Source organism: Arachis hypogaea, chromosome 20 (assembly GCF_003086295.3).
Source record: "Arachis hypogaea cultivar Tifrunner chromosome 20, arahy.Tifrunner.gnm2.J5K5, whole genome shotgun sequence".
NCBI classification, from domain to species: Eukaryota; Viridiplantae; Streptophyta; class Magnoliopsida; order Fabales; family Fabaceae; genus Arachis; species Arachis hypogaea.
Window position 1 is genome coordinate 101,532,044 of NC_092055.1, and position 13,850 is coordinate 101,545,893.

General features: G+C 35.2%; 1 protein-coding gene across 13 annotated transcripts; it reads right to left on the reverse strand.

Moving 5' to 3' along the window:
* Positions 1-6,309: 6,309 nt before the first annotated feature.
* On the reverse strand, positions 6,310-13,589 carry LOC112783050 (uncharacterized). Of its 13 annotated transcripts, none has more exons than XR_003193272.3 (16): positions 13,235-13,508; positions 12,960-13,094; positions 12,538-12,624; positions 12,360-12,431; positions 11,722-11,920; positions 11,255-11,373; positions 10,663-11,052; positions 10,422-10,556; positions 10,062-10,196; positions 9,724-9,879; positions 9,201-9,413; positions 8,630-8,778; positions 8,280-8,394; positions 8,049-8,129; positions 6,955-7,365; positions 6,310-6,610 (listed from the first exon to the last, which is right to left on the reverse strand). XR_003193272.3 is itself a non-coding variant. In XM_072229162.1 (16 exons), the coding sequence occupies exons 4-16, from the start codon at positions 12,589-12,591 to the stop codon at positions 7,174-7,176; spliced, it is 2,010 nt and encodes a 669-aa protein (XP_072085263.1). In that variant the 5' UTR covers positions 12,592-12,624; positions 12,712-12,784; positions 12,960-13,094; positions 13,235-13,589; the 3' UTR covers positions 6,878-7,173. The 13 variants fall into 13 exon arrangements, 7 of the variants coding, with proteins under 7 accessions (XP_072085263.1, XP_072085265.1, XP_072085266.1 ...); XR_011878230.1 differs by having other exon boundaries at positions 12,360-12,442; positions 13,235-13,472; XR_011878231.1 differs by having other exon boundaries at positions 12,360-12,457; positions 13,235-13,462.
* Between the last annotated feature and the right edge of the window lie 261 nt (positions 13,590-13,850).

Genomic DNA, 13,850 nt, shown 5'->3' on the forward strand with positions numbered 1-13,850 from the left:
AAAATGAGGAATTGGTAGAGCAAGAAAAAGAGGTCCTTGTACCAAGTAAAACCCCAATGAAAAAGGAGGTTGTAAGGGAAGAAAACAACCAAAAGAAGTCCACACACTAATGAAGCAGAAAGTTGCATAGAGGGTGAGTCCATTGAACTACCATTCCAAGAAGTTCTCGGTGAAGGAAACACTCCAACTATCACACAACACCCAAGTTTTGATATCAAAGTGAAGGCAATCAACAAAATCACTGAAAAGAGGATTGTGACCAAGGAACGGAGGACAACATCCACGGAAAAGAGAAGGATAAAGAGCAATCCAATCCCTGCTCCAACAAGCAAATTCACTCAAGCCAATAACAAAAGAATGCTTGTTAGGAGGAGATCAAAACTGTTCTCTCTTGAAGTCATTTCTATTAACCAACTGGAAGAAGAGGAAGAAATTCATGAACAAAATGTCAAGCTAATGATATTAAAAGAGCGTTTGTTGGGAGGCAACCTAACCGTTGGTAACATTTTCTTTCTTTGCCTAGTTTAATTTCAAATAATTTGGCATGAGATTGCATAAAATAAGCTTGGTGTTGCCATGAAACAATTTGATTTCCAAATCTTTACTGGGCACTTGCATCATTTTCAAATGAAAGTGTCACACTAGATTTGGTGTTGCCACTTATCTTTCATGCAAGGTACCATGCACAACCCACTTATTAATGCAATCACATTGCCACTGTTTCTCTTATGGCCTTCATTTTTATCTTTAAATTTGCTTACCCAAACACATGCATTACTTACATCATTGTTTTAAGACATTCATGATTCATCATAAATTCCATCACCACTATCTTATTTGTTGTTTGAGGACAAAAAATCATTCTAAGTTTGGTGTTGGAGGGGAAGAATAGGAGGAAAATGACAACAACAATGATGAAGATCTACAAGGTGGTTAAGTTTCTTTTTCTCTTATTTATTCTCTATACATTCAATTGCATGATTGTCTTCTATTTTTTTAATATGAATGTGTGTTATTCCTTGTGAATAAGCATAGTTTGATTTTTAAATTGTAACTATGACATCATAACTACCATTTTAAAATTTGTGAGTCAAAGTAATTAAGTATCATGATCATAAACAAACAAGGTAAATTAAAGAAGAAGCTAGCATGAGCATATGAGTATTGGAAGGCTAGCATGACTATTGTTGCTCAAAATGCATTTGAATTTGTTTGATTGAAGTTTTCATCTAGGACATTTTATGAAATTTTTGAAAGTTTGAAAACCTTGAAGAAGCAATGCAATTAATGATCAAGAAAGAAAAAGGAAAAAATGAGAAAGCTAAAGGCTCTGAGTACCAATGACAATTCATTAGTCAAGTACTTGTGGTGTTTATGTATCAAGTAAAAAGCTTGAAAATAAAACACTTAGAGTCAAAGCTAGGCTCAAGTGCAAAGCATTCCCTCAAAAGCTCAAGGCTCCGAGCATCAATGATTAGAGAGTAAAGAAAAGAGACAAATGAGCTTAAAGAGTCCTCTAATTAAATGCTTGTGGTGTTTATGTATCAAGTGGTAATACTTGAAAACAAAGCATTTATAGTCGAAGCTTTTAACTAATGGTGCAAAGCACCCAAGAAGCTAAGCTAAGAAAAAGATGAAAAGCTTGTTTCAAGGAAGGAATATAAAAAAAAAAAAAGATTTCATAAAGTGAGCTAGATAGAAACATCAATCATTTGAATTTCTTTTGTGATTGTTGCATGCATAGTAGACTAGCTAACCATGAACATTAAATTGCTATTCTTCTCACCTTGGATTGTCAAAATCTATTGCATGATTCTTTAGTTGCTTGAGGACAAGCAAAGTTTAAGTTTGGTGTTGTGATGCATGTACATCATGTTGTGTTTTTCTATGCTTTTTCACATAAAAAATGAATTCATAATGGTTAATTATGATGTATTTTTGTGCTTAAGTTGTATATTGTTTTGATCTCTTTGATTTAATAAAATTTGTAGAAAAATTGTAGAAAAAGAAGCAAAAAAGCACAAAACAAGGATGATTGAAGGATCTGGGAAGTGTGCGTAACACAAGCTGGAAAAAAATGTAAGGGGCGTAGCCCTTAACAACGCCCAGAATAATGCCAGATCCAGCTCCAACGCCCAGAGCAACGCCAGGATTGAACTGGCACTGTTTCAATTAACGCCCACAACAAAGGCCACGCATACACGTCAGGATGAAAAATTTACCCTGGGAAGATTACTCTGGCATTGGCAACGCCAATGTTTAACTGGCGTTCGTTTGGACATCGCTTGCGATAAGAGTCACGCATACGCGTAGGCGACGCGTACGCGTGACAAGTGAAAACAACGCCCATTTTAAAGGGCGCTCGATTAAGACAACACCAGCTGGGCGTTGGCAACGCCAAGTACTGAAGGCGTTGGTACAAATGACGCCAAGTCCATCTGAAGCCTCTCAATTTGGTTCAAGTATTGCTCCAAGTTCACTTCAAAACTCATGCAAGCAAACCCACAATTATCAACCAATCAAGGTCACAAGAATCATCTAGAATAGTTAATTTTCATTGGATTGTAATTTGTTTTGAATTTCATTTGAATTTGTAATCTGGGATAGCTTATAAATAGGCTTTAGTTTTATCATATCACGGAGATTTCGGGAGGGGGTTTTCAGACTCCTCTTTTCACACTTCACACTCTTCTCTTCCATTTTCTTTCACACCCACTCTTATAAATATTTAGTTATGAGCTTCTAATTTCCAACATTTGAGAAAAAGAACTCTATTGCAATCTAATGAATTGATATGTTTTTCTTCTTCATCTTCAATTCTTCTTTTGTTGTTTCTTTAGAAAGAACTTCGTTCTTCATCCCAAGGGTTCATTTATCTTGAGAAAAAAATTGAATCCAACTTGAATTCTATAGGAGCCTCGAAAGAGGGATCATAGAATTGTGCTTGAAGTTCTTTCTCACAATGGTTATGAAATTGGATTTGGGATTGATACGTGACATATAATCTTCCCAACACTTGATTTAAGAAATTGTGTGGCTCTAAATCAGAGACCACTCTTCATCTCTTCTCATGAATAATTAGGTCAAGAGATTGGCAATTGATAAAGTTAAGAGAAATCAAATCACCAAGAAATTGGGGTTTGATTACTTATGATTTGCCAAGAGATCAATGATTGCATGATTGAAGAGGAGATGAAAATTATTGATCCTGAGAATGCAATATCTTTTGATCCCAATATTCTTTTCATTCTTAGTTTTAGCATTTTAACTTTCCCGTCAATTACTTTCTTACACTTTATTTTCTTTACACTTTACTTCCTAGTACTTTACTTTTATGTTCTTTACTTTCTTGTTCTTTATTGCTTTTCTTTAATTTCAAGTCGTTAATATTTCTTGTTTGACCATCACCCAGTTATGACGGTCTAGCTAGAATAACCAATTAATTATTACTTGCTTAATCCTTTAATTCTCGTAGGATCAACTTCACTCTTGTGAATTTTATTTCTTAATAAGACCCGGTGCACTTACTAGTAGTTCTACAAAATATTGAATTGTAAATTATGTATCAGCGAATATTTCACCTTATTTGCTAACATATACTTTTCAAATTAGTTTTTATATACTCATTTCTATATTTATTTTTATTTTTTTCTATTTTTTAATAATATTAAAATATTAACATATTTAACATAATGTTATTATATAAAATACTAATAATGACTTACATTATTATGTTTTAGAAATCACATTGTATACCTTAGATTTTTTTTCATAATATATATATATCTAAATTATTTTTATGTAATAAAAATTATAGTAAAAAAATTAAAAAATTCATCTAAAATTAAGCTCCTCCATCTAAAAATTTCTAGATCTGTTCCTAGCTGTATGAGATGATATTTGAAGCCAAGTTTTGAAGGAGAAGGACACGCTACTCTACCACAATCAATTTTTACAATGTCTTAAAATTTTTAGCTTAAATTCTAGAAAGTGCTCCAATTTTTCTCTAAAATTTCTAATGGTTTTCATCAATATATCTCTAGTTTTAGCTCCAACTTGATGGCTTTGCTGGCTCTTCCTTGAACTTCTCCCCGCATGGAATAATCTAGTTCTTCTCGGGGACCTCTGCCTTTAACTCGTCCTCCTCTAAGTGGACGTTGACCGATTCAACCAACCCCATAATAAGCCTCGAGAATGGAAGCACACTAGCCTTAAAAGTATCCTTCATCTTATTATACAATACAAGATTGTTGTCTCTATTGTAACGTTTGTGAAGTGGGTGTTCGGCTATACGTAATTGAAGATGATATAGAGCTCTGTCATGGCCTCCATCGTGAGCTGGCTCGCTCTCAGTCCGATGGGGACCACTTGGAGTTGTAGGTCCGCGTGGAGTTGCACATGGATGTCAATTTCTCATAGTCATCTTTTCCTCGTAGAGGTCGCACCTCCATAGGACTCGCTCAGTCCGGAGAAACACCTGCTCCATATCACTCAAAGAAATTGGAGGAAAACTTCCATACCATCCAAGGATATATAGTCTCTATGGGACCTTGAGTGAGGAACTATCATCCCTATTTTTGTACAGGGCCATTAACATACTAACAGATGTTGTTATCCACCGCCAGTGATCCTCAAAATAGAGCCTCTTCTTGTAGTATAATTTGTCAAACAAGTCCTCCGCATAACTATCTCTAAAGCGGATGGGATCCTTAGCAGTCTTTCCTTATCCATGGTATCTAAAGAGTAGGAGTGTCCGCGGATCGGATCGGATCGGATATGGCCGAAAATTCGATCCGATTCGCACAATTTTCATTGGATCGGATCGGATATGATATCCGCACTTTTTAGTGCCCGATCCGATGTGCGGATCGGATCAGATCGAATATCAGATATATCCGCATGATTAAACTTTCTCTTTTTAATCATATTTCTATGTAAAAGAATTCGATAAAAATATTTCTTTCATACTTTTAAACTTATTTATTCCTAAAATATTTTTAATCAAACTCTTTCTAAATAACAAAAATAAAATAATACAATATATAAATAATAATTACTAACTAAAACATACAAACAAGTAAATATAATACCAAACATATATATATTTATTTATTTTTTAATTATTATAGTGCGGATCTGTGGATCTGCGGATCGGATACGCGAATGTAGAGCAAATATCCGCGATCCGATCCGCAAAAGGTGCGGATCCGATCCGATCCGATCAATTTGCGGATCGGATCGTATCCGCAATTTTCGGATCGGATGCGGATATTTACTGCGGATCTGCGGATACGATCCGATCCATGGACACCCCTACCAAAGAGAGCTTGAGCCGTTTTCCACGTTTCCCCAACCACACCCTTGGACTATTAACATACCTATTTTTGCATATTCTGAAAATTTTGTTGCATGCATGATGCCAAAATTTAGGGTACGCAAAAAAAGTAGAACATCGAAAAAATGTTGGCTTACACGTGAAACTACTGCATTTTGCACGACCATATCACTTATCTTGTCACCATCCTCATCCTCGTCACCGACTTCGTAGTTGGCTTCAAAGTCCTCTTCATGCTCACTATTGTTTTCTTTGCATGTTATTTCTCTCTGTCATCCATGTCTGAATCGTGTTGAACCATTCGCAGCTATATGTTCAAACTTAACATACAACTCTATCATTAGAACGTGAGCTTGAGTTTGTTGATAATCTGAAATATCTACTGCATATTTGCTTCATCAACAATGGATATTGTGTCAAACTTTATTAGCCCTCTAATACGATAATAAGATTCCTATACAAAATATTGTTCACCCTCTTTAAAATATTACTTTCTATGCTTTGACAAAGACAGTATTGTAGTTCCGCAATCGTCATAGTGCATGGAATAACAAAAAAAAAATGAATACCCACACGCAAAACTCACACCCTCGTGTGTGTCATATAATCTCATGGTCGCAATATACTAGTAAATTTGCGCTACCTTCCATTGCTTCCAAAATTCCACTTTTATTTTCTCTTTGAACTCGCACTAGAAATTATCTACCCTCACACCACCAATACATATACACAACTCAACTCAAAATGATGGAAAATGGCTAACTTAGTATTTATAGACGAAACTTTCGTATAGGGTTATAAAAATAATCAAGAAGCAAGTCACGTGTTCCAACACTGACCAATTCTGCTTCCTTCAACACGCAACTTGTGTGTCGCTTTTCTACGTCCCTAACACCCATATACTTGCATTTGCACCTCAATTCCCCCTTTAGGTGTGACGTGTAATACATCTTTCTTGTCCATAACTAAAACAATCAACCTTAATAGGCTATGTTGCCGCATGATTATTTCATACATTTATTTTACTTGCTTTTGCAAAAACAAAATGCAGCTTTAGAATCCCTAAAGTCAACTTGTCCGTTCGGACAAACATAAAAAAAGGGTAAACATGTCCGTTACTGTCAATGCCGGTCTACCCTTTACCAAAATGTAAGAGGTAAATGCAGTTTAGTAGACACATGTACCTAATAGCTTAAAGAGGGAACCAAGTCGGTCATTAACAGCTAGTATCGTATATTCGTATCGTGTCTTGCAACCACATTGGCCTCTGGATATCTGGATACAGAAGGCATCATCACATCGAAATTAATAACGAAGCTAACATTATATTCTATCCACTAATACTTTGAGGCCCTCCTTAAAATTTTCCCCTTTCAATTATACTAATTTTTAATTAGTTAATATTAGCTAACATTCTTTTTTTATTATAAATTTTTTTTAACCCTTGTTTTTTAAAAAGTTTAAGACTTGAGGTATAAAATTAGAATTAAAATTTAAAATTTAGAATAAAAAAATAATTTACAACAAATTGACCGAGATAAATTGGAAAAAATTAACTCCTTAGTCAACTCATTAACAAAATAGACGTGTCAGTTCCAGAGAGATGTCAGAGAGCACACCTGGATATTCAAGGACACCATATTTACAAATGCACGAGAGGTTGATTTGCCAAACTGCACAAGTGAGCTTCAGGCAATCTTTCTCGAGGCCAGACTATTATATATCTTTCACATCAAATCTCCAGTCACTTGAGCTGTTATTTAAGATTGTACTTCACATTTTATATCTCACTGGCGCAAAAGCATTTAATTAGAGACCCCTCCTGAAAATTTCTAAATTTATCTCCTAAGGTATTGAAGATACGGGAAAACCAAGTCAGCATGAAGTCCATAATAACATGAGAAGATATCACCAATCCGGTTTATGCTATCCATTGCAGAACCATCTCCTACGGAAAGTTGGATCGAACAAAGCTTCACAAGTTCATACGCAATTACTATATCATCAGGATGATACAACTTCTCTAGAATCTGTCAAATAAAAGAATGAATCACTATAGATTTATTACTTGGAACGACTAACTAATTGAAACAATTTGCACATAAAAGCATAACCCAACGACAAACAATCCGATCACGATTCCATGGTTCTTCAAAGGCTTAAGTTCCTCAAAATATGTGTTTAAAATAGAAAAACTATACAAATTTCAGTCAATAGCAAATACAGTGATAATAAAACTCAGCACATACAATCTAACAAAACCACAGGTCGACTTTGCCCAATGACTGCATCTTCTATAATATTTTTATGACAATTTTATTTAAAAAAAATCACACAACTCTAAAAATATTTTTCATACTTCCTCAACAAAAGAAATCTTCACAAACTTCTTCAACCTTTGGCATACATGATAGCTCCTCTAAAAGAAATCTCAAATCAGTGAAGGACACCACAACGAAGTAGCAGCACCCCTTATAGTATTTTGCAATGCAACATGACAGTGCTAGTTCACGGGTTAATGGGGCAATTTTCTGAGTTCCACTACCAATTTGTTATAACTTATAATACTGATTTGTTATAATACTGCTGCTGGAAAAAGGACTTGATTTGTCATAGCTATACAGGGGGGAAAAATCCCCACTCTTCTGCTTTTCACTTTTTGAGTGACAAAATCCAACATGCCAGATGGTAGGTTAATTAACTAAAAGTTTACCTTGATGGATGCTTTACAATGGTCCATACATAATTGAAATTCTCCCAACAAACAAAAGGCCTGTGCAAGGTTATCCTCTGCCTGCATACATCAACAGGAAAATGTATGTTAAACCATCATATAAAGGATGTAAAATTTTTTTGTCTATCACAACCTATTCCCTTAATAGAAGTATTCATCTAAACTTCTAGACCTAAGTGGGAGGACTTAGTGGATGAGGCTAAAACTCACCTCTGCAATAAGCCTGTTATAGGCATGCAAATTTGATCTTAGCAAACGTAAGGATCTCAAAGCATCTGCAATTGTGGTATTTAAAATTTCTTTTGATAATATTGCATCCTGTAACCTGCCATTACCATCTTTCAAACAATAAGCTGCAATCTACTATAGTGTTCAAACAATCAGCTGCAATCTACTATATCAGATGAGCTAATGCAGGATTAAAAGCCAGAGCATTCATCTAGATAGCAACAATAAAGGAACCATACCAACTCTGAATATCTTTAGTCATAAAAAGGGAAGCTGTAATTCACATTACAGGGATATTAATATTCATAGGACCCAAATTGAACTATGCATACCTTTTTATGAATATTAAAGCTTTATCAACTGCAGCACGTGAAGGCACCAAATCACGGTAAGAACCACACTTCAGACAGTATCCAGGTTGAATATGATGGGAGGCATCATTTTGGTTGAGCACTTTATGAATGTCATCATTCTTGTCTATCTGAAAAGAGAGATGGATTTTAAGGGGAGAAAATAGCTCAAACCTTAAGATCTTTTATTCAATCTCAACCACAGCAGCTTATGTAAATCACTGGATGCACAACTATTTTTTTTTTTTAAAAATGTCTATTAAGAGTATATTGATCCAATTGCTATTGCATAGCTCCAAAAACATGAAGGATGAATCAACAGAGTGACAGACACAATTAGCAAAATTTAAATCTGCCAGTACCAAGAGTGAAGACATGGTGGAAGAAAGGTGCTTACAAGTTACAAGTAAGAAAAGTTAAGAATGCTGTACATCTTAATAATGAAAATTGCGTTGATATTGCCAAGTGATTTGAAAACACCAAGGCATTACTTGTGACAAACCACATAAGTTAAAATTATCCTACATTACAATGTAAGCAACCCTAAATGTACCTTTAAATGGCTCATGAAATTCTTGATTTTCTGCTTTTCACAGTTAACTACTCTGCTATCCAAGACTGCACCAAAACAATTAGAATTGACACAACAAAATGCATTGAGGACAATGTCGGATAGATTGACTTCAGAACAACCAGTACACTGGCACTGAAACATGTACTCCTCTTTGAGGAAATTAAGGCGATCTTTACAATCCCAGAACCCAACCTGCAAAACCAAAATTTATTTTAAAAAATGAACAAGGGAGTCACACAGCAGATTGGGAATTTATACTAAGAACCTAACACAGTCTGACAGACCTTTGCTCTTAAGGCTTGTTTTGGATCAAAAATAAATAAATAAAAGAAATAAACAAAAACTCTATGCTAAAGGCTTAAGCTTTTGGGATGCATAATTACTGGCACTCATTATACAATATACATTATGAAGAGTCATGTTAGAGATCATTCAAATAATTCAAACCCAAAAACTGATTAGCAATATGAAAGATGGCTTTTAGTTACCAACAGGAAATTACCTGTGGACCATAAGACAACTCCAGATGACCCTCAGCAGGTATAGCTTTTGTTGTCCGTATACACAAATTACGTGAAATAAAATATGCATGAACATTTGGTTGGCAAGAATGGTTGAATAAACTTCCAGCTTTATAAATAGCTTTACCCACCCTGACCTAAAAAGCAAAGTGACAGAATATGACTTAAAATCACCAGGGATAATTATTACCACCAACAATGTCTATACTGTAATAGTAGAATTTGCAGTGATATTCATAATTAAATACAGCACAAGCTTAAAAAATGTCTTATATAAGGAGAAATATTCCAATAAAAGATAAGGACAGAAAACAAATACCTGTTCCACGTTACTAGTTAAGTATGGACAGGATGGAAAATCTCCAAACTGATTGGATAGTCCGCAAGCATCTTTTGATTTTAAACGAACAACAGTCATACAATTCACTTTCATTTGAGAAATAATTATAACAACCTGCATTGTCAGACAAAAAATTACATAAAATTTGAATACGAGAGCTAAATGATTCAATCATGAGAAAATATAGAAAAGTTGATTTCTGCAAGAAGCACTTTCACCATCAAATTTTGCAAAAATACTGTTAAATACATGATTAATGATGGTTCTGCTGCTGACGGAAGTATTAATAGACATGCATATGCAGCAGTGTGCATGCACAAAAAGGATTTCCTAACCAACCTGGGAAATGGTGACTTCGTCAATGGACAATGCAGCTCCACAAGAGCGGTTAAGACAATATAATAACACAATGGAATATATATGTGTATCCAATTTGCTTTCAGGCAGCATATGTTCATAACAATGGGAAAGCTCCTGCACAAGAAGTATAGAAGCCATAGTTAGCCAGCTGCAATAAGATCACAAGTTAACAACACAATCAGCTGTTCTGAAAAAACACCTGCTTGCATTTAATACCTACCAGCTTCTCCACAAAGTACGTAATATTTTCTGATGTCCTCTCTAGTAAAAACCTTGCCAGTATTCGGCCAGTTAAAACCACCTCTGATGGCAGTACTGCAGACCAATTTACACCATGACATTCATGCTTATGTTCAGTGATATTCTCAGTTTCACATTTGGAATCATGACCTTGAATAACTTTGTCAGCATACTCTCCAAGGTCACTGGGTAACTTCTCAATAATGCTGTGAACTTCTGGGAAAATCCTTAAGACTTGCCCACCAGCCTGTGTCTGGCATTGCTGGGAGCAATACAGTGGTACGGAACATGATCTACAGGGTACCCTATCAGCAGGTAGGTCATTCAAGCAATAGTGGCAATGACTTTCCCGGCATTGCTTTAATATTATCTGAAATTATGAATTAAAAAAACTAACAAGTTAACTTGCCAAAATAAGTTTACACCACTCAAGGAATATAAATATACAAAACTAAAAATGGAAAGTAACTATTGATCTTAAGAAGTGAGGAGATTCATGTTTACAACATAATGACTGTAAACCCTATGTCCTAATACCACACAAATAGCACATAAGGCAAAATGTGTATTACCACAGCATAAGGTTCTTCACTATGAGCCAAAGAACCAGGTGAAATGTCATTTGATGATACCATGCCTCTTCCTTTCTCAGGTATGGCGACACACTGTAGCATTACTTGGGGAACCTCACCTGCCACAAATGTACTACACCATCTTCATCTTACTATCTCAAAAAGAGAAATACATTGGTGCAGAATACATGTGCACCGGGGTAGCAGATGCAAAACAACATGAAATAGCAGGGTCAGGGGGAATGGAAACTTGGCCACATTGCTTGAAGTGATAACTGAACCCTAGTTCCTTTCAGTTTCTTGTCTTTGATTTTTTTTAAACTAATCTATAGGGTTTATACCTCTTTTACTTGAACATAGTTCAATGGTACATATATTAGAAAACTGAACTTAACATCACCTTGACCAAGTAGCTTTACAGTTTCAACTGTAACTTGCTGCTTAAGTAGACAAGGAAAGCTTCTTACCCACTGTAGTCAAGGTGTTCTCCTTACGTTGTCTTACTGTGCTTGTGCTCTTGCATTGGTCAAAAATATTTTTCTGCTCACTTTCTATTTGTCTCTTCCCATTCAATGATGATTCCACAGTTTTAGCCATATTTAGGTCACACATCGCATCTTTATAATTTCCCAGGGAAGCATTTGCCTTACCTCTTCTGTACCATGCCTGCAGCCGAAACAATAAGATATTGAAAGAAGAGTGGAAACTACAATTTAAGTATGTATATATAATCATTGTCACATCCACTTAATCAAACATTGAAGCACATAATCCTAAACATTCACTGGCATCAACATAGACTGATCTTTAGGATGAGGAAGTAAAGCATTTTATATCACACCTCAATTATCATGTTTGTAAGTCAAATCCGAAGACATCTCCAATACTTATTCATAAACCATCGCCCAAAACCATATGCATACATCAAGAAGTAAAGCTAATCATACTTCTTAGTTACTAATAAATAATTTAATGGAAAAGCATTCATTGCACTTTACACATAAAAATAAACTTGAGACAGATGCAAGAAATTCATCCCTCTCTGTAATGATGTAAAAAGAAAGTAGAATATGATGAAAAATGGGTCATCGGAGCTGATTTTCACCTTTGCATTGCTTGGACATATCTGAAGGGCACGAGTACAATCTCGCAAACACTCTGTCAAAAGACTCATTTTCTGCAGGAAACCTACGGGAATAAATACTTGACCACAATATCAAGCCTTCAAAAAAATAAATAAATAAAAAGTGTGCGTGTGAGTGTGGCACAATATTGGAGCTTACATGCAATACAGTAGCTCGATTGATATACAAAGTTGCAACCAGATTATTTTCCATATCACCATCCTCAAAAGGTGCCTTTCGCAATGCCTACATTTCATATTAGCGAACACAAAAACTATAGTGAACCGTTAAAAAATAAATAGCAAGTAACAATATACTAGTATTCAAACTTACTCCATGACCAAAACAATGTACAGATGGAATGCTGGATCGTATTTATCCGTCCTTTTACATTATTCGTAGTATTCTAGTTCAATTGGAAAAGGATTAACATATTTTCTCAATAAGCGAGAACAGTTATCACTGAAACTCCAAATGTTATAACATGCGAAGCAATAGCACACTATTAAACCAATATTTGCGGTGACAAGAAAACAAAAAGCAAAAAAAAAAAAAAAAAAAAAAAAAAGGAAAAGAAAAACCTGAGTATAGAAATCAAGAGCGTTGGCGTAATTTCCTTTGGAGAAGCACTGGTTTCCGAGCTGCTTGGATTCGAGCGCAGCGTCTTTGCTCTTGCCGCAGAGAGCATGCTTGGGATCCACGAGTTCAGTGAGTAACTAACACAGGAAGAAGTTTGAATTGCGGTTCGTTAGGGTTTAATCGGAAGTTCAGATATCGAAGATTCGAAGCAAAGAAAATTAGGAATTTTAGTTGGAAAGGAGTGACGAATAGAGTAGAGTTGAGCGAGGATGTTTACCTGGTGGAAGGGCTCGAAGTGATGGAAGAAGCTGTGGAGGGAGGAAGAGGTGGCGCGAAGATCATCGACGGTGCTATCACCGATCATGCGCTTCAGGCCTTCGGGAATCGCAGCCTTCAGAGTTTCCATCTTTTTCTACAACACCAGCGCAGTTTACTAGTTTACTATCCTAGTTACCAGTGTCGGTGTGCTTCTACTTGTTTCCCTCTATTTTCGTTTTCCCGGTATGTGTAGGAACGAATCCTCTCGTTCTTTTTTCCTCTCCTAAAAGTGTAATTTTTTATCGTACACTTTTTAGGATTTTAATCCTCTAAAGTTTGAATTTTACTATAAAGAGTAAAGTATGATCTTCTATTTTTAAATAGTTTCTCTTTTGTATTTATTTCTGGTCCCATCTATAAAATCAATAGTGAAAAATCACACTTTCAAACTTTAGAGGATCTAAATCCCACTTTTTAAATAAAAACAAAAAAATGTAAAAAAAAAAATATTAAATCATGTTGAGTTAAGAATAATATTAATTTTATTTAAGTGATACAAGTCCAAATAACTATATAGCAGCCCAAACAAATGAATCAAAGCAATCAAATATGCTGAATGGATATTAAATTCATAA

What these genes read in the sequence shown, in the direction of transcription:
- LOC112783050 (XM_025825786.3), bottom strand. Translation starts at nt 13,363, where the DNA reads ATGGAAACTCTGAAGGCTGCGATTCCCGAAGGCCTGAAGCGCATGATC. An exon ending in GCTTTAATATTCATAAAAAG is followed by an intron (nt 8,395 to 8,629) that starts GTATGCATAGTT and finishes TGGTAATGGCAG; the next exon opens with GTTACAGGATGCAATATTAT. An exon ending in ATAACAGGCTTATTGCAGAG is followed by an intron (nt 8,130 to 8,279) that starts GTGAGTTTTAGC and finishes TGATGTATGCAG; the next exon opens with GCAGAGGATAACCTTGCACA.